The sequence below is a fragment of the Harpia harpyja genome, chromosome Z, assembly GCF_026419915.1.
Source record: "Harpia harpyja isolate bHarHar1 chromosome Z, bHarHar1 primary haplotype, whole genome shotgun sequence".
Lineage (NCBI taxonomy): Eukaryota > Metazoa > Chordata > Aves > Accipitriformes > Accipitridae > Harpia > Harpia harpyja.
In genome coordinates this window covers 80,818,575-80,844,604 of record NC_068969.1, presented here as the reverse complement: position 1 = coordinate 80,844,604, position 26,030 = coordinate 80,818,575, and the positions used below count along the sequence as shown (strand labels likewise).

At 38.7% G+C, this 26,030-nt stretch overlaps 1 protein-coding gene across 1 annotated transcript in view; it reads right to left on the bottom strand.

The window, feature by feature from the left end:
• The window catches only part of BNC2 (basonuclin 2), a 342,980-nt gene that overhangs the window by 12,448 nt on the left and 304,502 nt on the right, over window positions 1–26,030 (bottom strand). Inside the window, exon 5 of the mRNA XM_052778116.1 lies at window positions 20,257–22,223. Within this exon, the coding sequence (XP_052634076.1) occupies window positions 20,257–22,223 (1,967 nt within the window). The remainder of the gene's footprint in view (window positions 1–20,256; window positions 22,224–26,030) is intronic.

The window sequence follows — 26,030 nt, the reverse complement described above, 5'->3', positions numbered from 1 at the left end:
TTACAACATGCAGACTCACCAGTCTGTCTGCCCATTATAAATTGCAGATCAGAGCCCAAATGTAGGAGGGAAAAGAAAGAGGTGGGGGGGTGGGGGGTGGGGGGTAGGGGGGGGAGAGAGAGAGAAAGAGAGAGTTTTAACATAGGAATACTTTAATTTGCAAAAAAGCACTAGGTATAAAACTGGCATGGGAAGACATAACAATGATCAAATATTTTACAGACATTCAGGTCCTACAGTAACAAAAAAGGAGAAGGGGAACAACAGCTATTAGCAGTATTTCCTTATTGGAAGCTTTTATTTTAAGAAACCCTTTCAAACATACCTCTCAACCAGCTGAAGTCCCAAACATGGTACAGCAATACAATGCAGATAAAGAAGGAAAATGCAAATGTAGGAATATTAAATTGATGTGCAGTTAATTTCTGTAATTTTCTATCACTTACTTCACAATTCATCTATCTGTTGCACATAACTTATGGGAATAAATAAAGAAAACAGCAATAGAAGAGATCCGTCCCACTCACCTGCACATGCAGGTAACTGTTCTCTGACATAAAACTGATACTGAACTGCAGTTTAATTGAATCACGTCTGCTTGGGATGCAATTATTCCAGCAAGGGGGGGTCCAGAACGGAAAATTTCTCTCCTAATGAGAGACAGTTGAGAGGTATGGGCAAGGGCAGAAAAAAGTGGAGAGTATTCCTTGTTTTTCTCCCACATGGGAAATACTCCTTTCACACAAGCAAGTATAGCACCATTGCTTTTTTTGAGGCGCAGAAGTGTAATTATGCATATCCCCACACTGCACTTAGGAAGGCTGAGCTTACCTTGTGATAAGATCAGCTTTCTAATCTTTTGCTAAATTGAGATCACAAAAGAGAGAGAGAGAAAAAAGAGAGGAGAAAAGAGAAAGAAAGGGGGAGGGGGAGGAGAGAGAGAGAGAACAAATTCACATTCCAATCCAGACATATCTGGTTTTAAAAAAAGACAAAAGAAAATAATATCTGAAACCAATAAAATACAGACTTTAAAAAAAGTCTTGACTGTGAAACTGGTTTTTGTCAGCTGTAATCTCACTTATACTGTTGTCCTGACGGATACTGACTCAACCACACAATATGAAAAACATAAAGCAAATTAATCAAAGCATATTCACAGCATCCCATTATCATCCACAAATGAGTTCTGAACAGATGCATGCAGTGTGCACATACATGAATGATAAACAGTAGTACTGACAGTACCTTGCCTTCCTGGTGTCAGATGGCATACAACTCCACATAAAGTTGCTAAGCGCAGTACAGGAAACACTGTGAAGGCCTGTCCACACTGACCAGTGTTATTACATGACGATAAAATCACATTTGTGTTTATCATCATAGCACTAAGAACTACTCATGTGCTCATGTGTTTACTTCTTACGATTTCTCCCCCTCTCTCCCCTCCTCACTCCCCTGGTATGGGAATTTGCTGCAGTGTACAAACTAGTCAGGATAACTGTAACTGTAGTTTCCATGCATTTGCACTTACTATTTCCTTGGTTTGCTGCTGAGAAAAACAGCAGCCAGGCATGCAGTGAAAATAACTTCAGCATTCACTGAATGAAGAGATAAGAATAAATTACCACGTTAAAGGGGGACCACTGAGCCCCAGATGGACAGAGGAGACTCTGAGAAAGACCAGTGTAAGGATGCAAACCCTACTGATGCTCTGATAAGAAGAGATGCCTCCTTTATTCAATTCTCACTTAGAGCAGTGGCAATCAGTAATCTAGTTAAAGTATGTACCAGCCCACAATATCTGTCAGGCAAACGATGTGCAGAAATGTGCGGACCAGTTCTGGCACTCTGCTCAGTAGTGTCCCTTTTCCGCTGTCAGCAGTACTGTTGGATTCTCCTAATATAATTACATTGACTTTTATTCAATTAAGTGCCATTCCTCGCTTTAAAAAAAAGCTACTTTATCAATTGATTCAGGTGTAATGCAATAATAAAGATGAACTCATGGCAGTGCATTAGCTCTGCTGTTCATAACTTCTGAACATAGAGGTTCATTCATAGCAGTCGATTTCCATTATGCAACCACAGTTCAAGAGAATTGATTCTTCTACATTCATTTCTTAATCTATTTCACTTGTGTTTAATACTGTCCCTAAATATCATACGCAAAAACATTCTGGTAGGGGTGAGAGGAAAGAATTGTGGGAGAAAGTTCATTTATTTGGACACAGAAGTTTTGAAATCTTATGACAAAACCAAAGTCACAGACTAAAACTTTGCTCAGAATTAAGAATATTGCATGCTGAAGGTACTAGCAAGACACTTTTCCAGTAGCTGAATGATCATTAGGGTAGGAGGGAAGGAAAAGTATGTTTTGATAGACACACCAGTCTAGAGTGCTCGGAGCCTGACCCTGCACCCCTTTCCCATCTGCTACTCAACCAAATGTAGCATTGCACCCCGAGTTGCAGACTGAGTACCCCGTGCAGGATGCTGCTTGAGCAGTGCCCTGCATAAAGAAGGCGTTTCTTGGAGTTGACAGCAGCATTCCCAAGGTTTCTTTGGGAAAAGATGACAAGGGAGTTCTGTGTAGGAGGAACATGCCCATGTATGTAAGGACAGCCACAAATAATGGATCCATAAGCAAAAAAATGGAATTAAGAAAGAAGAGTATGGATAAAGGCAGACTAGAAAGAGAAGCAGTACAGACCAGGAAGTTTAAAAAGGGAGATGTTCTGGGAAAAGGCAATCACTGGCAATTGCCTAATAGAATAGGCTTGAGATTAGGGGCAGAAATGAAGCATGATTTGCTATGAAGCTATGAAGACTATCATTCAGCTGGAAAGGCAGAAGAGTATGTGGCTGACAACCTATACTCCGACCTAGTAGCTGCAAACGTCAGAGAGACATGAGAAGAAAAAAGTAGCATTACAAATATTGGCCAAGCCCATATTAACTTTTGTCTTGATAAATTTAGCTATTTCTTTGCTCCTCTCATCCAATGCTGATCTTCCTTGCCTTTTTTCTTGGAAAATATACTCATTCAGCCGTCTTAAATTGCTCCAGTAGTCCCCAGACCACCTTCTCCATACCAAATCAAAGTATTCCATCCTAATCCAACTCCTTCTCCCCTGCTTTGTCAATCCCAAATCCTAGCAAGACCTCTACCAGCCCTCAGCCAATGCTAGCCACCTTGTCATCTGTTTATCTACTCCTCGCCATGGCACCTGCAGTTTCTTGCTTCAGCCGTTCTGTTCCCTGATGTGATTTACAATGCTGCTACCCCTCCTCCTCTGAATACTGCTCCCAGGTACATGTAAACAATGTTCCCTGAGTAAGCTGAGGCACAGCTTGGGCAGAGTGATTTATGCCACTGCATGAACACTGCCATCAAACAGGCAGAAAATCATGAAAAGATATGCCAAAACCAGCTGAGCTTCAGCTTGCTATGGCTTCGTTATTCCTCATACCTGAGCTAGCTAATTTAAGGCCATCTCTGGTGTCCTTTGCACTGCAGTTGCTACTGCATCTGCAGGAAAAAAACTTGAAGAACGTAAATGAATGGCAGAGGTGTATGTATGTATAGAAAACATAAAATATTTGACCCAATAAAATCCTTTGAATGACTCTGGATTAGACTGCTTATTTGTACATCAACTACCAAAATGACATTTGATCCTCACAATGGAAATGTTACGTAAAGACAACTGGTGAATGAAGTCTTCCAGGCAGAAATACAAGGTCGAAAGAGCTTAACTGAAGGCATATTTCACTCAGCTCCAGTTACCAGATCTATCCCACCCTAGGCAACAAAGGATGGTGAAAAGGGTTAGTTCCGAGAATTTAAAATACTGTGTGTGCCAAAGAATGTCCAAACATCTGTTTATCTCTGTACTACATGTCATGTACTCTCAAAAACGAGCAGAGTACTTTTCCAAGATGTTTTGAGATGTACCTTGCTGTGGCAAGAAGTTTTACCAAAGTCTGGTTTATTTTAGGAGGCCCAGAATGCCTGCTTTTTCTACAGAATTAACATTCTTCTTTCAAGTTACTATTCATGAATTAGACATATGGGCAAAAGTGTGTGGAAAGTCCTCAGCAGAGTGAATTCAGCCTTCTGAATTCAATGATCTTAAGAATGGATCAGTGCTGCTGTAAGGATGATAATGATGATACATATGAAATCTGTGGTTGTGGCGAAGTGGCAAGGGTATTTCATCTCCCAATTCACCACTGCTCTGTCAGACAGGAGTTTCGGTAGCAGCATAATGCAGAGTGCTACACCAACTACAGCAGCTCTCTGACTGTGGGCATGATCCCACTGGTGGTAGTATTTTCCTTCCCTTGTGAAGTTCATGGAAGTATTCTTCCATAATTAGAATTCATTGTCGGTTCCACCCCACCTACTACTAGCAAGCTCCTCTAGTGAGAGATGCACTATGCATCAAGAGAAGAAAGGGGACTATAAGCCTAGGAAATATGGTCAATTAAACGTACATGCCATTTACACAGTTCATAAATCCAGACTGGGTTCTCTTCAGCAGTTTCTTTCTACACTTGTCAATGAATCTGATTTTGTTAATTTACTATCCATTTGTTGGAAAGAAAAATGTAATGGCCGCTTTATTTTAGTTTATTTTTATTTAGTCAGTCTTTTTATTTCTTTTTGAAGTGAGTGAGGAGGAATTTATCAGAAAGTAGAATTTATCCTGGCATAGAAATTGGCATGAATCCTATGCATGACTCAAGTCCAACTTTGGATGCACCCATGGCTACAGTCCTATCTGCACTATGACAAACCTCATCTCTGATGCGCACAGCAGAGTTAGAGAATTTGGATGATAAAGCATACTCTGTTTACTTAAATTCAAGTATTTATATACTGAGTTTATATATATATAAACTCAAGCTACAAAACCAACTGTATGAAAAATTGGGTTGAATGTGTTGTTCGCAGTTTGGGGCAGGGCAGGCTGTTAAAAATGAAACATAAAGCATTATTCTCTTAATTTTTCAGTGAGAGAAAAATATGATTACACTTAGGTATTAACGGAATGAGAGAAAAAGAGAGTGAGAATGAAACAGCGGCATAGTTGTTAGGGCAGTCAGTTAGGGATCAAGGAAACCCATTTTCCAGTCCCTGATGCAGTCAGACAGAAAGGCCAAGCCAACTGATGTCCCAGTTAAATGTCCTAGGTATTGGCCCCTTGCTCCTCCTTGGCTCACTGTAAGCAACAAGGTACCCTGATGAAAATCTCACTCAAACATCAAAGAACACTGTACTGTTCATTAAAATTCTGAAATGAATATTTTCAACATTTCCAGTTGTATCCCACCACATCCTTTCTTCCTGTTTCCAAATACAACAATATCCCAATCTCATACTTCAAATGTTCTGAAAATGCATGATTTGCCAAAGTAACACCACCCAGCCCTATCATTCTAACACTGCAAAGAAATCACAGACAGGAGGTCACAGCAGGGGGCCATCAGTCTTTGGGCAGCTTTGCTTTAAGATGCAGTGAGTGATCCCAGCATTAAGTAATACAATAAAATTACATTTGGAGACTTAATGCATTAAAAGTCAACATTAAATTCTTTTCTGTTAAATTCTGTTCTTTCCAAGTAATAGTAGATTTTTTTTTTTTTTTACAGAAGACAGAAGCTAGTGTTGGGCTACAAAACCTGAAACCACACAATCTTCAGCAGTTTGAAGAAGGTTCTATTACAAAATCAAAGGCCAGGACACATTTGTCTGGTGGTTTACATACTGATTGGCAAACCCCTTATTAAAGTTGGATATGGAAGTAACCACTCAGGTTGTACAGGCCCTATACAAGCTATCATCCTGCTACACTTAGTTTAAAACTAAGCTCTGTCAATCTGGTTTAAAATATCAAAACCAATGAAACTTTCATCATTCCTCCCATGAGACTTTTTCCACACCTATCTTCAGCTCAGTATTCAGCCCACATTTTTACCTATAATGAAACGTTAAAGCAAAGTTCTCTTTGTTTCTTTTCACCTCAAAGGCTGTCAATTAAGATTTATGGTTTTGTTTAAAAATGTCACATGATTTTAATTGCTAACACAATTTGCTAATATGGCAAAGTATTGTGGTCTTACCTCAATTTCATGTTCCTTTCCTGCTTATTTAAGCCTGAAACTCATAGAAAGGCTCAGAATATGTGAACATAACAGAAAGTAAACCCAGAATTTCATGCTTTCTCAGAATCTCTGCAGACTGAAAGTGCTGAGTTTCATGCAGCTAAAATCAAAGAACCAGAAAGTAAGACTCTGGCTAAATATAACAGTGTACATATTTATGAGAAAAGATATGGCCTTAATTCTGACATTTCTTCAAGAAGGAATCAGCAATCATTTTTCCCATTTACTGAAGAGAACCAACAATACAACAGTTCCTGGAATTTAATTAGTAATGGAAACAGTTGAAGAAATTATTTTCTCAGTTACTGTTCTAATTTTGCCACTCTCTCAGCAGTCTTTGATACAGGGGGGTTTTTTGTTTGTTTGTTTGTTTCAATTAAAAAGAAAAAAAAATCCATAAATCTAAGCAAAGATAATAAAGGTTTGAAATCCTGATCTGACCTAAATTGTAAAATTCACATTTATCTGAACAGGGCCAAGGTTTCAGTCTGCGTGCTAGCACTTCCATGTATTTCATCATGTTTAGTTTGCCTCTAAATGTAAGGGGAAAGGTAGGGATAGGGGCTAGACTTTAGAACAACGGGTGAAGACAAAATACTATACTAGCCAATGAAACCATGGCATTTCTACATGAACAGTTTGGGTAATAACATCAGTTCTTGAGGCTTTAAATTGCATAGAATCTGAAAAATATTAACCTTTCATAGGAAGAAAATCCAAAAGGTAAAATACAGTTCAGCACCTATTAAAAAAAGTAAAAAAACAGTGCTTATTAAATGCAGGAAATAAAGGACAAGCAAGTTCTTGCAAATTAAAGATGTGGAGCCCAGTCATTTCAATCCCTTTCAATATGAAACAAATCACTCACACTGGTCACGAAGACAGCTCCCTCTACACTCAAATTATTCACTTGAAGATAAGCTCCCATCAAACTCTTTAGGGGTTTAACTAATTTACTGCACAGATACGGCACGTCTGTTGTAATAACAGGTAGGATGTATTGGGGTCGACCATTTATCAGAATTAGACTTCTTTTTTCAATTCACAGTGAATTATGCTGCCTACACTGCTCCTCTTTCTCAGAGCTTCCCATCCCCTTACGGCCCCTAATGTGGCAGGCAAACAAAATTGACAGTCTCATCTTGTCAACAAGGGGTGATTCTCCTGAGAAGCCATTTAACTTTGCAGAGGAAGCAATGTATTAATGTGCCTGTCCCAGGAATGTTAATCATCTTCAAGCTCCCTCTAACTTTGACATGAACGAAATCACCAAATTTGTTTACTAAATGAATCGTAATATGCTAATAAGAGAGCATGACATATATGGTAAAGCCAAACAGATGGTTTGTTTACTCCACTTTGCAACTTTATAAATGTTGTAACTCTGAAGATGTTAGTGAGAATTATTGGTTTGTTGGCAGTGGCAAACATGCCTTTTGCATACTTAATCCACAGTTAGAGTCAGAAAACAATTTGTCATCACCGTGGAATGCATAAAAAATGTTAATGCAGAGATGGCATTTGGGGGGGCAGGATAGCTGACTGTGTGAGCAAATACTCAGGTTAGATGTGGAACTGATATCTGATGGCAATGTTTGCTACCAAATAATTTTTAATGTAAAATCTGACAGGTTCAGGATTCTTGAAAGGCCCAATAATTCAGTACATACCTGTTGAGGTGTTTAGTGAGACGGTCCTTACGGTGTGAACAGAATTACACTTTCACAACAGCTGTGTGTGCTCAGAAGCATCGAGGTCATGTCGCACTCTTAATACATTACTATTGTTGTCCATTAAAGATCAAAAGATATTACAAACAAAAAGCACAACCACTGGCATACTTGCCAAAGGTACTCAGAAACAACCAAAATTGTGTTGCAACACTTCAACCTCTCACTTTACTAGCTGCCTGGAAGCAAAACAGACTCATTACAAAATAGCCAGCACTCTTGTCTAATATCCGGACTGGTTGAAAAAGTTTAGAATAAAAAGATTTATCTGACGGAATATTTCCTAAGTGAACTAACTCAGTGTAGCAATGTTACATGCACGAGAAGGTCATCATATGTACAACAAAGTCCTTTGATGGAAATTACACGTGCTCAGCACCATTGACAATCAGTTCACCTGCCATAAGCTGTTTCTACAATCTACACATGCTCTACAGAAAAGTTTATCCCTATGCAGGTGATTCACACAAGGCCCTGCACAGCAGTCATGCATTAGGTCCTCATCTCCTGTGTGTTTAAGTATTTTGCTGATCCTTCACACAAGGTGTATTTCCCCTTAAGAGGTACTGAGGCAACATCCAAGTAGAATCTGTTGCCAAACTGCATGAATTAACATTTCTTTTCAAACCTAAATAATCTAAATATTACATGATCCCAGTTTTGTAATCAGAAGTTTTCATCCTTCATTTTATTTTACTATTACAACAGCCATGTAAAATGTGATAAATGCAAGATTTTATGCAAACAGTCCCTTCAGTTATGCATCCCACTCATGAATTTTACTGAGTTTCAAGTTTCAGTAAATGCAAAAAAGATAAAGCTCAATCAGAACAGCTAGCTTCCCCCAATTCTGCTTTGAAACCAATTCTTTTCTCCCAGATATTGATGCACAGCAACACATTATCTCATGCTTTGCTTAGAAGGTTCATAGACTCTTCATTGATTGCATTGTAAGTTCAAATTCATAATAAACCCTCAGATCCAGGGATAGTTTTGTATGATTTCACATTCCACAGCAAATATGTAAACCATCTGGTTTGGTCACAACGCAATGGTAATTCTTATTCCCACTGCTTTGTTTTTCTAAAAATACTGGTTTTACTTATATAATACCAGTGGAACTATAAAACCAAATATGATGTGGCACTTCAACAGGGTTCTTCTATTAGTAATTTTACATTACTAAATAAGTACCGCTTTCAGGTCAACTGATAGCTGATTATCCTATAACCTCCCTTCACTGATGCCTCAACTCCTCAGCAATTTCAATTCTCCGAGATTCTTCCATACATACTATTGTCAGCAGTTATTAAATTCTCAACTTTTTACCCATTCACAAGAGACTGTGCAAAGATATCTAAGGGAAGTATGAGTTCAGCTTGCTGTCCAAGGATTATTTTGGAAGAAACATTAGCGGCTGTCCCAGCCTGGCGCTTATATCTCATTTGAAACATCTACTCATTCCTGACCAACAAAGAAAATTTCAATAAAGTACTTTTACTGGTTTAACAGCAGTGAGCTCCTGGGATTGTCAAAGTGCTCAGTCTTTTCCGAGGAGAGAAGGAATCAGCAGCTCAAATATAATTAACCTTCCATTCTCAATGCAAACTGCCACGCATAGGAGCTCTGCAGTCTATTAGTGAAGTTATAACGGCCAACAGGCAGAGGCAAAATTGGTCAAAAAGTTGGCTGCTGCTGTCATATTTTTAGAATTATGATTAATGACACTAATAATGTGGATGATTACTGATATGTGTATCTCCTGCAGTTTATCATATTGCACTGGCTGCCTACGTCCACAATAAACATGATGCTATCATTTACCTCTTTATTGAAGGCAATCCTTCTCTTGAAGGAGCACATTCTAATTACTTTGTAATGTTTTATGTCTTAAACATTTTGCAGCTCTGGACCTTGCCAACTGCTTCATGTCTACCATTGATTAATTACAGAATGTTTAATCAAAATTTAGAACCTAATGCAGTCATTTATGAGTGTGCTGCAGTGCCAAGATTGTTAGGCTGCCGTCCCAAGCTTGGAGAGTGCTGGGTTCAAATTAAATCCCAGAAATGTGGAAGATGCCAAAGATTTTACCTTGAGTGGTTTGAGTTTAAAATCTTACTTCAGTTCATGAATGACAGGCACCCACCCAAAATGACAGGTCTTTCTTATGCATGTATGTGTTCTTGCGTGTTCCTATTACATTTTTCTTCTTTAAATGTCTTCATTTTCCCCTTTATGCCATTGTTGCTGCAGTTGCTGCTCAGCTCTTTCACAAGCCTTCCTTGCTGCTAGAGCTCTTGCAAGCACCAGTCAAGAGAGTGTAGTTTTGAAGTGGTTAAACAAGTGAAAAATAATTTGCAGGGACAAATACATAAGTTTTTTTTTAATGTGGATTTTTATGGTACTGTCATACAACCATTCACCGTTGAAGTTAAGTGTTTTTTTAATACCATTACTGAACTGCTGAAATGGATGCTAATATAGCTTGGAGTGCTAATGTCAAATTCTGGTAATAAAAAAGACAGACTGCTGAATGAAATAATTTCAAGTAAAAAATAGAACAAAAGTGCTCTCACTCTCGCTCTCCACTTTTATTGAATTGGGACTGACTGAGCCAATTGCTTTAGAAGTCTGTAAAACACAATTACTAGTGAGCTGACTGACCCAGCAGTGCCCCTTCTGTGACAGAACAGACTAAAAAGGCTGCAGAATTAGTGCTGCTCCCCTATCTGGCTATCAGACCTGAGAAACATCCAGCGTAGGATCTGTTATCCTTCCTGCCAGGCCCTGCCTCCTCTCCTCACGAAATCTTGATTCTCAGTCTTGCATAATATATCATCTGCGCGCATCTTCTTCTTGAAACAAGGGCTCATTTACCTTTTCTGAGTGGGAATCCAAGTTCTCTTTCTAGCCATTGTATTTTTAGATCTTTATCTGCCAACACAGCTATATATAGGTCTTTCTTTCAGTACATGCATCCACAGACACACACGCACATATATACATGTTTGGGCTATTTTTATTTCCACATTTTGTGCGTTAAACACAAAAGTACAGCATAAGATTTATGGGCAGCAAAATTAACTATGTCCCATTTGTATTTTCAGTTGTATGTGGCTGAAGTGTAATTGCTTTTTTATTTTGGCATAACAAAGAAAAGGAGACAGAGAGGGAGAGAAAGGAAGGAAGAGGGAGAGAAAGCAAAAAAAACGTATTGAACTGGAAGCAGGCAACACTTTTCCCTAGTTAATAAAATAAGCAATAAAGTTTGTAAAGCACTAGAATCAAAATCAGTAACATTGGAAAGAACAAATTATAACACTTATAATTTACAGCTTATGTTTCAGACTCATATAGTTTGACACAGACATACAGCTTAGGGCTTTTTTTTTTTCCCTTTCTCTTCCAAAAAATAGCAAAAACAAAGTGATAGCAAAAAATATCTTACTACAATCCCATCCTTTCTTTCTCTCCCCCTGCTCTCCCCCATGCAAAAGGAACCACTTTACATTTATACACAAAATCCTGCAATCCTGTCGGTTTTATGACAGTGTACATTTTTGGCAAATCTAAAACTCTTTCATTTCTCTTCCAGGTCCATTTATATGAAGCTTGCAGGTGCCTTATGGCAAAAATGTTAAATTATTTCTTAGACAGATCTTTTTAAGTAATGCTTTTTAGGGCAAGCTTAAATGCAAAATGAGCTCTTAATTAAAAAAGAAAGGAAAACTTGCTTAGCACAAGGCAAACTTCTCATTTAAAAGATGTTGCTGGGAAGCAGGAAGCACTACTAAAAGCCTTAGATTTTCTTTAGAAGTGATGGGCTCAAAACTTCTGTCAGGAAATATCCAGTGTTTGCCATTAAAAGGTCAACATGTGACGAGCCATAAGTGGTATCGCACCTGAGATATCCCTGTGTTACCTCAGGTTCCAACAGACCATCCAAGGTATCTCTAGTGCCATTGGGAATGTTTTAGGGTACCTGCTGGATGTGAATGAGTGGTTTCTCTTAGAGTACCTACAGCATAATATCACAAATACTGGTACATGATGTGTGGCACAGCCGGCCATCTTTCCTGAAGAGAGTCAAAGGACAGAAGACTGTGAGTACTGCAGGACAGGATTAAGGGGTAGTGAAAAGCCATGCACAGTGTCTTGCAGTGCACTTGCAGTGCCTATAGAGTACATAGTCTCTCTTCGACACTGTCGAGTATTTAACTCTCATTGATAACTCTGCATCTCTTCCTTCAGGATTGCCCTTAGATAAGAAGCCAGCAGTCTAGTTATCCTCCTTCTTAACTGTTACTAGCTGCACAGTATACTCCTGCAATTATGGGCTCTACTTTATGAATTCACTATTACTCCCTGTCATATTTGCTAAACACTAGCAACTTGTATAACCATGAAAAGGTGTCCCAGATTTAGAGAGGTTGGGGTTGGGGTTTTCTTTTCCCCAGGGCCCATATATTTTTGAGTAACATCTTTTTACTAAGACATATTCCAGTGCAAAACACTGCTGTCTCACCTGTTTGTTGCAAACCCACCTTCAGGTCAGTGCCTCAGACATCAGTGGCTACAGCAAAAGGCTCCCTGTAATTCTCAAATAATCTATCTGGGTCCACTAGCCAAGACCAACCTTGTCAAAAAGCAAAGGAATAGGAACCCAAATGAGCTTTGTTTTACTATACTGATTGCCTGCTACATAATTCCACTTCAAAAAATACCCTGTGACCTCACAAACCCTAGGAATGACTGTATCTTTGGGATGAGGCCAACTGTGGACAATGTCTACCTCTGTCTAGATATACTGACAGGACTGGCACGCTATCCTCCAAAACAGTGTTGTAGCTATTTGGAGTCATCTACACCTGGTAAATTTTTCCCCTTCTGGGTTATTTTTTTTTCTAGGTCATTTCCAGGACTTGCCTCAGCAGTTTTCTTTCTTACTTTCAGGTAAACTTAACTTTAATTCAGATATGCCCCAGCACGGTCACTCAGTTTATGTTCTAATGAATGAAATGGCTCAAGTCTAGGGGGATGAGCATCATCATCATTAAGGGGAGAAGAAAATGGCCTCATCTACAAGTAATCTCTGGTTAGGCCATAAGATCTGATGTAAAGTTTGCCTCTTCGGGTGACAGTTTATCTTCTCAGACAGACAAGAACTGCTGACAAATGAATGTATCATGTATGATGACATTTACCTGCCTACTTAGTGTCTCTCTCCTTCATCGAGAACTGTAACTCCAAAGTGCAGTAAACACACAGCTATTCCTGCCACAGATGTGTCTCCCTCCCCCTTTTGTTATTTCTCACCAGGCTCCTCCACCTGAGAGTACTACATCTCTCAGGTTGCAGTGTCTTGTTCCATTTTCACACATCTAGGCTTTTGGGAGTAGCGCCCTGGTGCTGTCTTTTACCTGCAAAGTACAGCTTCCTCCACTGTAGCAGAAATCTTACAGTCTTCTGCTCTTATGTTTAAAAGAACAACTAGAGCCTTTCTCCACAGGAACTAACGTAGGTAGATGTTCTGTTTACTCCACTTCCAAAAGACTCTAGACAAGATGGGACGTCTCTGTATATGGGGAACAGCTTTACATTTACTCAGATAAGTGGAAAATACTCAATTTTCTCCCACTCTCTGGAAGAGTTGGTTCTTCCAGTTATTTCCTAGAAACCTAGGGGCAACCAGGATATTATGAATAAGCATACACGTTCCCAGTCCTGTCTTCCCAAATAATCTCTTTCACTTAACATAAAACACAGAACCTGAGCAGGAAACTTGGACAAAACAAGTTAAACATTTACACTATTTGTCACAACGCATACCAGGGGAAAATACTGCTCAATGCATGTTTTGCTTTTGGCTAGTATTTTCAATGTTTTATTTATGCTTACCACCCACCTTAATCCTGGTGTAGCAGTCTATTTAAATGAAGTTTTCAAGTCACTGAAAAGTCCTTGACTTATTTTGCAGGTTGACACAAAAATGGACGTCCTGCACTGCACAAGAAACTGTACTCTCACTCTCAAAGTGATACCATTTTGTGTACCAAAAGAGAACAAGATAATGAAGGCAGCAGATGATAATTTTAAAAAACAACCACCACCTCCAACTCAAACGCAAACCAAATGGATAGGTGCAGTTGGAAAAGACCTTCCTCCACACCAGAGCTGATCCTGCAATCTTTACTGACATAAGAAGACTCCTCAGGGCTTGTTTTATTTTATTTCTTTTCTTTTGAATAAATAAAAAAAATCTTATTAAGAAATTAGTTCTATGCATTCTAGTTTTAATTCTGCTTCTCTTACTCACTTTGGTGAGTATGCAATATGACAGGCAGTCTGTGTTCAACATGACTACTCATGGAAGAGTTTAGCTCTGTGTTACGGGTGGCACAAAATGTTTCTTTATGATCCAGGTTCTCTTGGGTAAGGAAGAGTTATGTGAACATTAGCAATAACACACATCTTAGTGACTCTGCAAGAGAAAACCTAATGGTTCATACAATTGTATTGGATATGCAGCCAGTCTCCTCATGAACTGCCTCATGTCCAGAAACAGTAGTATAGGTGTAAATATGTTTATATTTTAAAAAAATGTGTAAAATAGCCCTTTTGTCTCTTGACAAATGGTTCATCAAACACCTAATGTCTTAAAACCTGGTTTCCTTGTTCTTATTGGAGGAAATTCAAGCTGTATATGACAGCTAATTATATTAGGGGAAATACAGTAATAGTTATCATGGACTGGTGTGAAATACCTTATTTCTTGGAGCTATCTGTTCCTAGAATTGAGTGCATTTATAGAAAATAATTCTCTAAAAAGTTATCTGTACAAGATTCCAAGCATAGTAGGATGATGAAAAAAATGGCTGCTGTTGTGTCAAGGAGGTGATAACAGGAGGCAGATAGCAGCTTTCTCACATCTTCACCTCCCTTGATAATGTATGCAGTGGCTCATCATAGGTAACTGATGTTAATTTATTCAAGCACACCTGTACAGGGCTGGAAGTCAGGTAACCAGACAAAAAGTATGTCTCTGCTTTTTTCAATACAGCTACCCAGAGGCCTACATCCGCACAAATTTAGTTCTGGAGACATCAGCAGGTTTTAATAAACCACCTACAGATGTCTTGCTCCACACAAATCAAGGAGTTTACATGTTTAAATCTGGACTGATTTAACTAGCAATCAAGTGGCATGATCACACTTGGCACCAATAGTTGCCTTATATTTATTTATAAGTCACCCTGAGCAGATATTATTTTGTTTTTAAATTTATTCATGGGGCTCAATCACCTTTCCCATCTTGTGGAACACACACACACACTCACTTTGTGAGAAAATTTAAAGAAAAAACTGAGCAATTAATAGTCCTACTTTAGTAGCAGAAAGACAAAGGGAAAAGTTCTTGCGTTTGTCCTGTGAACAGGTACACTGAGAATTAATTTATTCTGCATACATTGCGAGAAAGGAAAATGTGGTAACATACTGTTACTAATGCTGCGTCCTACAGATCTTAATAGTGCCAGTACTGAGGTGAAAGGGCATTTAGCATGCACTAAGGCTGACAAAGAAGATGGCTGTATTTCTCCTTAAGATCTGACAGTAGCTTCTCAACAAGACTTACTGAAGTCTGAAGGTCCACCCACCTCCTGTTTCGTCAGTGTTTTTGACCACAAAATTCTTGGCTCTTAAAGTGAGAGCCAGAAATGAAGCCAACTGCTCTAAGCTTCACCTTCCAGACCTTCACCTCTGCATGTGCTCTCCAACACAGACTCTTAGATGAAACTTTGGCATTGCTGTCCTCTTTGGACAGGAAATAACTACTCCCTCCTCCCATCCGCATGGCTCATCCACAGCTTAGGATCATTTCCTGAGCAGCTGTACCTCAGTGCTGACTTCAAGGACCAACTACACCTCTCTCTTTGTAAGGCAAAGTTGGTACCTGCTGGGGCAGGACTCACAGATGAGGCTGGGAAGCAGATCCCAGGGGAATCTCAGCACTGCGGCCACAGGCCCTTTCTCCTCACTCACAAGACAGACCTCCTCTGACTGCAGAGAGAATTCACTTTACAAGGATAATTCCTTCCATTCAAGTGCACAGTTCTCACAGATACTTATTTTCTTCCCTTCTCTCTCTTTTCCATCTAAAAAATTATTTGGAAAGATGTCTTTCTGTTCAAAAGGAGGCTTATGACATTGCTTCTGACCATTGACATATTCCTATCTACTCTTCATTGCCTTCCTGCAACAAGATGTAGCCTGAACATCTTGCCTTTAGAAGAAAGGACATCTGAAGTAAATCCAGAAACAGAAATGGATGAACAGCTAATTCAGGGAGTGGCTGGTGAAGAATGGAAGAAAAAGTGGTTTTCACAAGTGTAGTGCTTCCAGAAAAAGAAAGACAGAAAGACTTCTCTGGGGAAAAGATCAAAGATACAGGTATGTACAGGGTTGATCTGATGGGTGATGTTACTTGTAACTCAGAAGGTGATGAAAAAAGGCCCTTCTAAAAAAATCTAGGCTCAGTGGGGATAGACTACTCAAAAACAATCCTTTCTAATTATTAGAAGGGAAAACAGAATTACTAGGTCACTGACAGTAAGGGCCAGTACTCTGCTTCACTTTTCTCTGCCTTCTGTTGAAAAAAATATGTGTGAGGTGGGAGTCTCGAATCTTCTGGTTATCTTGACGCTACTTTACAAGGAATAGCAGTGTTTAGCCGAAGATCTCAGAAGATATTCCAACATTTCTGGCAGAAGGATATTTATACAGGAGTTGATCTTGGCACAAATGATGTAGGAATGGTGAAGCTGGATTTAGCTAACCCTTAACATGAATTGCTACAGGATGGATTCCACAATGGAGGGTTGCATCTGTGACATGGATAAAAACCCCTTCTTCAGTCAAAGCAGCACTGCATTTGCTCCTGACATGATCTGCTGTCTCTGGTAACCAGCAGTTTGTATCACAACCCCACCCTTGCAAAGCCCATTTTACAACAGCTATACCCACTGTCAACAATTTGGAGTTTTGTTTGTGTACAGGACAGGGGGAATATAGTCAAACCTTTGGTTAACTAGAATTGCATTGGAAAAGGTCTTAAACCATATCAGATGCCTCTAAAGGAAAGAAAAAGGATCAGCCAATGTTATTTATCTCCATGTAAGCTTGTATTTTCTTTTAGAACATAACTAGAGTTATGAGGTTTAGACCTCTGACTAGTTATAATAGGATTAATACTATTAATACAATACTAGTAATATGATTAATAAAATTACTAAAAATAAAGATAATGACTTCACAAGACTCTGTAAGCTATGAGATAGCTAGAACTCTGATTTCATTAAGAAGATAGTAATGAATTATTTCATTTTTACTTTCAAAGCAAAGAAATTCTAAGCTTCTCTAGCTAGTCAAAGATTATGTGTCTCAGAACACAAGCAAATCACACAGACTTCTTATAATGTGCCCAAAATGGAACACCAATACCTGACAAATATTATCCAGGAATTATTACTGTGTGCTTTAGGTAGCTATTTCTTATTTCTTGTACAGCAACTAATGGCAAAATGCTTCTGAGCTTTTAATGGAAATTGATTTAAGTGACCAGAAGAAGATCTCACTTTGCAATGATATTAATTTAGTTATCCAGTTATCTTTGAGGTGCTCTCCATAATCTGAAGAGCTAGAAATTGTATACTTAGGTAACAACTCTCTCTAAAATAAATGTACATATTCAAAAGGAGTATCAGCAAAAAATAAAAACAAATCAAATGGAAAAATCTTTAAGGCAATTAAACTGTTTGCAAAAAAAAAAAAAAAGACAATATATTAATTTAACTTTTACTTCCTAACTTTATTTTTAAAAAGCCTTCTTTTTTGAGGAAGTATTAGAAAACAATGTTTAAAATGTTTAACTTAAATCTTTCATCCACTTTCTTTTATATGCTGTACATATGCTTTCATTTCTGCACATTCCTAGGCATTGCACTTCTGGACAAGAATGGCTAGCCCAGTGAAGTTTTGAAGATGTTTCTTGCTCAAGTATCTGAAAGACTAATCAAGAACCATGACAGTATTGGTTCTTTTAAGGCATTTCCAGACAACTGTTGCAAAGCAGGAGTGCTAATGAACTTATACAAACGTTAAGCCTGAATGGACACACAAACTGTACCACATCTTTGAATTTTGAGTAACCACTCTTAAATCTTTGCAATTAAAGGATATAATATGCCTAACCATTTCTTTTGTCCCAAGTACAACACATAACTGAAACAGATTCTGAATGTCACCAGTGGAATGATATAAAAAGGTTGTCTCAAAATGATATGTAAATATTAATTTTATTTTTAAATATGCCGCCTGCATTTTAAGTTCCTGAATCAGATTTTTATTTTATGGCTTGCTTTCAATAAGCTTAATAGAAGTATCCTACATAGTTCATGAAATATTTTCAAAATGTGCCCTTTTTTACTGTTCTTGTCTCAGAAATATGTTATGTATGTCATCACAGTCATCTCTTTCTTAGAACATGTAAATCTTTACTATGCTAACTTTAGTATTAGCAAGATTTATCAATGGATTCCTACTGAAACGTAATACATGGCGTGAAGTTCCAAATCCTAAAGCTAGCCACTTCTTACTTCGCATGCTGTATGCAAAGCTGTTTTGCTTAGTAGGTGACTGACTTTTCACAATTCACTTGAGGAAACACCAACCAAGCTATATTCTTGACTAACAAAACCTGTGCAGTTTCAGGAACTGAAACAGGTTGCACATGTCTAAACCCAGCATAGATTATGCCACTGACTCTCATGCTTCCCTTGCCAAATGCAAGTCTCATAAGAGTTATCAGGATACCCCAAGAAGGGAGTCTTGATTTAGTTTCACCTTTTTCATGTCCAGTGGTTTCATCCTACTGAAATGCAAACTTTTAGATTGTCCTTCTTATCCATTTTGAACTTGTATTCTTATGGGCGTTCCTATTTTTCTGTTTAGTGGGTTTCATAAATGTAACAGAAGACATGAGATATTTGGGGACTGGACTCTCCATCAAAATAGTGAATTTTGGCTCCTCAGTATCCTCAACACTAACTCGCTTTCATTTTATATGACATGATGTATTCACTTTCAAACCACATCAATTTCAATGAAAAAAAAAAAAAAAAAAGAGCTGTGTGTGAAATGTTTAGCTAGGTTTAATTTCCTTCCTGTGTCTGCTGAAGTTTTACAACATAATGAAAATATATGAAACACAAGTAAAGGAAAAGAGACAACCCAATCTCACCATCACTCCATGAACCAGAGAGATTTTGTTATGTGACAATATGATCATCATCACATGTGAGAGTTTTTATCCACAAGTATAAAATAACTGTGTTATCCTACCACCTTGACAAATTCCATTTATATTACATTTTCCTCAGGAGTGAAAAAGAATAGTGTATAAAAAAACCCCAAACCTAAGAGTTTAAGGACCAGCTGCTTCTGTTTAAGCCCAACTGTTTCAGTATTGATGCAGCATAGCTAAGGCATGATGTCATCTGAAGGGCCAGCAAAATATACCCTGGTTGATCTTAAAAATATGTAGGGGTCTAGCCTCTCCTTTCTGAGTGTGCATAATTCCCATCAGTGAGGAAGGGAGTTGTTCACATGAAGAAAAGAAGATAAAGTAGACTAAATGACCATAGTGGATAGAGAGGTGTATAAATTCTACCAAAGAAAGAGACAACTATTTTCTTAATATTTACTTGTTCTTGCTACAACATAGCAGCTAGTTTTTAAAACTGAAGAGAAGAAAGAATAATCTTCTAATGCCTCCTGTTTGCTTTTATATGACCCTATGGGGATGGAAATCATTCTTCTATTCCAGTCCTTCCATTCTCTTTCTCCATCCATTCATCCAACTGTCCATCCACCCCTCACCCTGCTTCCTACTTCTATGGTTTGATATGCATGCATGAAGATATTTGTATTGTATATAATTTACTATATATTTAATAGAAGCTTTTCTTGTTTTAAAAGGTGCAGGAGAAGAAAATAAATGTAATAAAAGCTTCAGCTTATAAACAGAAGTACAATACACATGTTCACAGGCACACAGAAAGAATAATGACATTTATTATCTAGCCAGTCACTTAAAAGGATGGCACAATATATACTATTCCAAATGCCAAGCAACAATGAAAATCTTAAAGTGATAAAACTCTCTCAGTGTCATGGGAACACGATTGTCACTTGTCATTACTGTGCATCTCTCTATTTCTTCATATATCCTAAACTGCCTATTCTTACATAATTCAACACATTCAATAATGTAGAAAATCAATTAATATTTACTGACCTGTCTCGGCTTCTCCGTGATGGGAACGCAGCGTTACAGCCAGCCACTGTGCAGACATGCATCTCTTTTAAATGAACATTTCTGTAGTGAAGCTTCACACTGTAGGAACTCTTGAAACTTTTCTTGCACACATAGCAGATCTTGGGGTCTGGACTGGAGCACATTTCACCTTCTGGGGAGAACTTCTGAGGGCTGCTGTAGTTGAATGTAGAAGCAAAACTTTCATGAAGGGCAGCCATACTGGCACTGCCTCCATTGTACAGTCCATATTGGCTCATGTAGAACATATCATATGTAGGGTCTGTATACTCTTCCTTCACCTTAATGACATCCTGGTTGGAAGAGTCATTGTGGTTTTCATCTGGTCTGTCACTGTGCATCATAGATTTTTCACCAGTTTCGTGGAGGCGATCATCGCCTTCCATGGATTCCTCACACAATTTGGGCTCTGATGACTCTGACTCATTTTCATAGTCTCTCTCGTGCTCCTGGTCTTCTGATGTCATGCTGTCTGCCCTTCTTATGTCTGGTCTGGAAATGCATCTGCTTCTGTCACTTTTGGAAAAGTCTTTCACAGACAGTCCTGGGCTCATTTCCTCCTGAGAATGGCAGTGATTGTCATGACCAATGTCATTCACCATCGTGCTGCTGTCATTCACCTCTTCGTCTTCATCATCAAACTCATCGGCAGTATCAATAACTTCCTTTTCAATTTTAACTGGCATGCTCGACTTCCTTGGCTTCTTCTTGGGGGCAAGGTCAGCATTAGGCTCTGGGGTGGGCATCAGCACTGAAGGTACTGATGACTCTGAAGGAGGAGGGGGATGCTGCTCCATGCCACTCACTGCTGGTATTATTGGACTGGTAGGGAGTGAGGTTGGAGGACTCACCATCTCTCCAGGAGTAAGTAAATTTCTGTAAAAAGGAGGAACAGGTTGGACAGTCTTTAAAGCTGGGAACACCAGCTGACTGGGAAGAGGGTTCTGTAGTACAGGATCTAGAGGGGGAGTGGTAAACCCCATTGGTGGACGCCCAGGGCTTGTTAAAGTTAGGCTGGATTTTGTACTTGCTATGACTGGAGTGGCGGCACCTGATGTAGCACGAATTAGATCTTTGTCGCGGTTATTCCTTAACATAGGCATGTGGAGGCGGGGATTGGGGTTAGCACTGTGGCGATTGCGGCTTCTGAGAGAGCTGAAGACCATGTTGCAGCCCTCAATAGTGCACCGGTGCTTGATTTTCAGGTGAACAGCATTGTAGTGGATTTTAAGAGTACCTTTGTCATAGAAAGTTTTGCCACATGCATTGCAAAACACTCTTCCTTTCCTGGAGGCCGACCCCATTCTCCTCATTCTGTGAATGCGAAATGAGCTTTTAGTGTGTTCTGGTTTTGATAAATCATTGACAGGTGTAGGTGTCTGAACAGGAGAGACGCAGGCTGGCTCAGTTTTGGGCTCAACATTTGTGATGCTGGTCAAAGCATTCCTGCTGGATGTTTGCTCATTCTTGAAAGGTGTAGGGGAAACTTCAGATTCACTGCTCTCATTATATTCATTTTGGGTCGTAAGGCTTGGTTCACGGAGCCTCATTGCTGGCTGTTCCAGCAGGAGGCCATTTGGAGGCAGCCCCAGTAGCGGAGCAGAGACTGGATTTATGTACTGGAATGGAAGCAGGAATGCAAGACTATTTGGGATGTTTTCAAAATGATGAATGCTGGAAGGGTTGCTATTCTCCAGGTGAGCAAGGAGACTTGGGCTCCTGGTGCGATTATTGCTTTCAATAAAAGTCCTTATATCTGAATCTGTCTTTGAAGATGGCACAGCCACAGCCTGCCCTTCTTTTTCTTGAATTGCCATCAGCTCCACAATGGATTTGGTTTCTCCAAATCTCAGGAACTGCTGAAGGGTAATGATCTCTTCTTCCCTGGACATGATGGCCCAGCGGTCCAGCACCTTGCCTGCAGCATCCTAGAGGCCATATCAAAGAAACAACAAAGACAAACACAAAGAAAACTTATTGATTCTGCATAATTATTGAATTCAATAGAAGGTGCTCTGCTGCCTGAACATGAAACACTAAGCTCAAAAAACAACATGCAAACAGCGTTAATAGAACTTGACCAAAAAATGCAAACTTTCCAGCCATGCAAATACAGTAATTAGAGTCACCGTCAGAGAAACAGATTGAGTTTAATAATGTCAGAGCAAACAAAATGTAGACCATGGGGCTCTGCGATCTAAAATGCTTTCAATACTTTTATGTTAACAACAGTGATCTATGTACAATGCTACTGTTTAGCATACATTAGCGTAAAACATGAGTTGTTACTGTGCACTCCATTATAAAATATAGAAAATTGTACCTTAATCACTATTAAATGGTGACACTATGAGAAAGAGCTAAATAAATGCATTTGATAGCTTTGCTTCTTAAATATAAGCAGACATAAGACTGAAGTCACTCATGGGCCATCTCACAAGAAATTTTGATGCAAGGCAAAAGTCTTAAAAATAGCACATAATACTTGTACCTTACTCCTTTTTTTTTTTCCTTTTTTCTTTTTTTTCCCATGACAGCAATACTGAAAAACATATTCATTATAAACTTGCATCAAAAGGTAGAAATTGGGGCACTGGTTTTAAGCATAACTGGACTATTACTGGCAATTGATTCTAAGCTTGCAATCTTTGTATGGTTTAGACTTAAGAGATGACTTTTTTGCAGCCTTGTTATAAATGACAGTTAAAAATATGTAAAAAGTAAGCATCTGATGGATGTAGATAGCATAAATGTGTAAAAATGTTGTCTCTTAACATTGCCTTCTGATAGCAAGGGAAAAATCCAGAGAGAATACACATCAGTAATCACTAGACTATCTGTTGTTAAATATACATTAAAAAGCATTTCACACTTTCATTTTTGCTAGTAAGCATGAGATTTGCCTGAAGGTAGGACTTAAAAATTCTGCAATGTAATGTCAGGCAATCCATTCCAGCATGTATTGATAAAAACATATTAAAATACTTATATAATGAATACATCATTTTATTGGCATCTTTCCTTTTGGGCAAATGCTGGACATAACATCAGCACAGTAACTATAACCAACAAGCACTGTTGCAGGCCATCAAACCAGAATTATTCCAATGCTTCCTCATGCATTAAACAGTTTGAAACCCTTGAAAGATACTCCACCGTACTGTCTCTGATCTTTTTAAATCTTGAATCTCAGCTTCAGAACCTTATCCGAACACTTTGGACTACACAGTATTGCAAAAACCACTAGCTCTTGTTTGATTTTGAAGCCTGCAAATAGCTTGCCTTTTTTTCCCCCAGGTCTTATTTATTTATTTATTTTATTATCTTCAGTCTTCAGAGGATTGATTCTTCTCTCCCCTCCCATTTCCTACAGTACTGGAAAATGCAATTTGCCCCAAATAGTAAAGCATATATTTATTTGATTACAGCTGGTTTTATTATTTCAGTTCGGATCTGTGTCACCTCTCTGGATACAAAGTTAATGACGAAGGTCAGTGCCATGTATGTTTCAGTACCTTAGATGCTACTGTAAAACCTTTAGAAAAGCTCCACACATGACCATTCGCAATCAAACTTTACAAGACTATGAAACCTTCAACAGCAATTAATTAGGGACAATCTTACCCACCTGACCCAGATGGAAAGCCCCAGAAAGCACCTCTATGCAGAAAATGTTCAGCGTGTATTTACACAGTGACAAAGGAACCACCACGATGCAGATGCTGGTCCTGGTTTGCAGCACTCATCAGGAAATGTCCCCACCTTAGGACACCTTTAAACGCTGTCGACGTCTCTAATTTCTACATCCTCCCAGATCTACCAGTCTGATGGAGCAGTATTTTACAGGCAGTCAGTGCTATCTAGTAGAAATCATCCAGAACACCAAAAAACCCCATCCAATAATAAAATGAAGTGAAACAAAACCAAACCAAAATGAGGCGAGGGGAGGGAGAAAAAAAACCCATCAACACTACAAACAAACAATTAAAGGACAGGTTCATATTTTAAAGCTCTAAGATTACATTTTTTCCCCACCCAGCTAACTTTGGCTACTTTCCTCATGAGTGTGACCCAAAACTTCTTAAACCTACTTCTCCCACAACTTCCAGCCAGCCATACCAGTTCTACGTTTGAGTAATTCCTACCTGGAACTGCAAAATGAGACTCGGTTCAGATTTTGGTCTCCAGACCTTCACTGTCACCTCTGACCCAATCTATACACACACATTTCTAATTCCAAGCCACAAGTATTAATTCCTTCTAACTGTAACTTGCATTGTTCAAAGATGGAAATAACATTGTCTAATTTACACAGCTTATATGTATTGAATTAGGATTCCTGTCTGCAGCCAGCTGCAGGCTGCTTTGTAATGTACTACTCGTAGTAATTTGTTTTGTTTTTGCTTTAATTTGTAAATCACTCACAGGCTTATGTAACAGATGGATGCTTTACAAAAATGGATATTTAAGTAAATAAAAATTAAATACAGTCAGCATGACAATAACTCATGAGAACAGTAGGTACAGATCCTGTAACAGACTCCCACATGTAAGCAGAAGGTGGTATCACACAGTCCCTCACCCAGTGGCAGCGCAACCAGCTCCTTGCGTGCACAGAACAGACAGACATCGTCTAAAAGCGGGGCCTCCCAGTATGCTTTCGGGGATTTGTTCCTCAGCTTAACTCAAGAAGCTGGCAGTTGACTACATGATCTACCTCCCAATGAGACACCACCACCCTTTGTTTCATTTAGTTTAAGGATTTGCAAGGAGGAGGGCGGGACCTTCAGCAGCTGCTAAGTCCCACTGATCAGAGAAACTGGCAGTCAAGGGTGTGATTGTCATGGGGTTACCCTCGCTGTCATAGAAACAGCAGGGAATCAGAAAGCTGCTCTTAAATGATCCTTGCCTAGTCCTACTAGTTATATCAACCTATACCTTGTTAATTTTCAGCAAAAAGTTGTTTGGCTTTTTTCCCCAGCAGAAGTAAGGAAAAATTGCACACATGCCTGTATTTCATAGACAGCACACTACTTATGGATACTGTGTAGCATATGCTTCAATATTTACATAGTGATGGCTTTCCATAAATCATTGTAAGTACGTATTATGCAAAACTAGATAAAGAGCGAATAGGATTGTCATTTTTTGATAAAACTTAAAATTAACAAAAAATCTAACCATTATCCCCTTTGAATTAAGCTATAACTAGCTAGGGATCTCTCTGTATATGGTAATACTTGATTAGAGGTTCAAGTCCTTTCATACATGTAATCGATTTCTTGTTTCTTACAATCTCTCATGCTAAATTTTCTCCCCAAAGCCATTAAATCATATCCACATTTAAATATTTCATGACAAAAGGTTCCAATTTATATTACTTTTTTCAGCTCATAACTGATTAAGCCAAGCCTCCTGTGACAATGTGTACAAGGAAGTCAGTGAGTATAGAGATACCACTGCACGCTTACAGCTCTAAGCCAGGCAGTAGACAGGTAAGCCCAACCCGTACACCATACAGTGATGCTCTTCCTTCTTTGCCCATACAGCCTTGTTTTTATTTTTATTTTATTTTATGTGTGGGTAGCTCACAATTTCAGATGGAGAAAATCTTTTAATGTCCAAATCATATTAAATTAACCTCCAAGGATGCAAGACATAACCTTGAATCTTTTTCCAACTCTAAACACATGCTTGACTATTATTTTTATAGGTATGGAATCACATACACACAT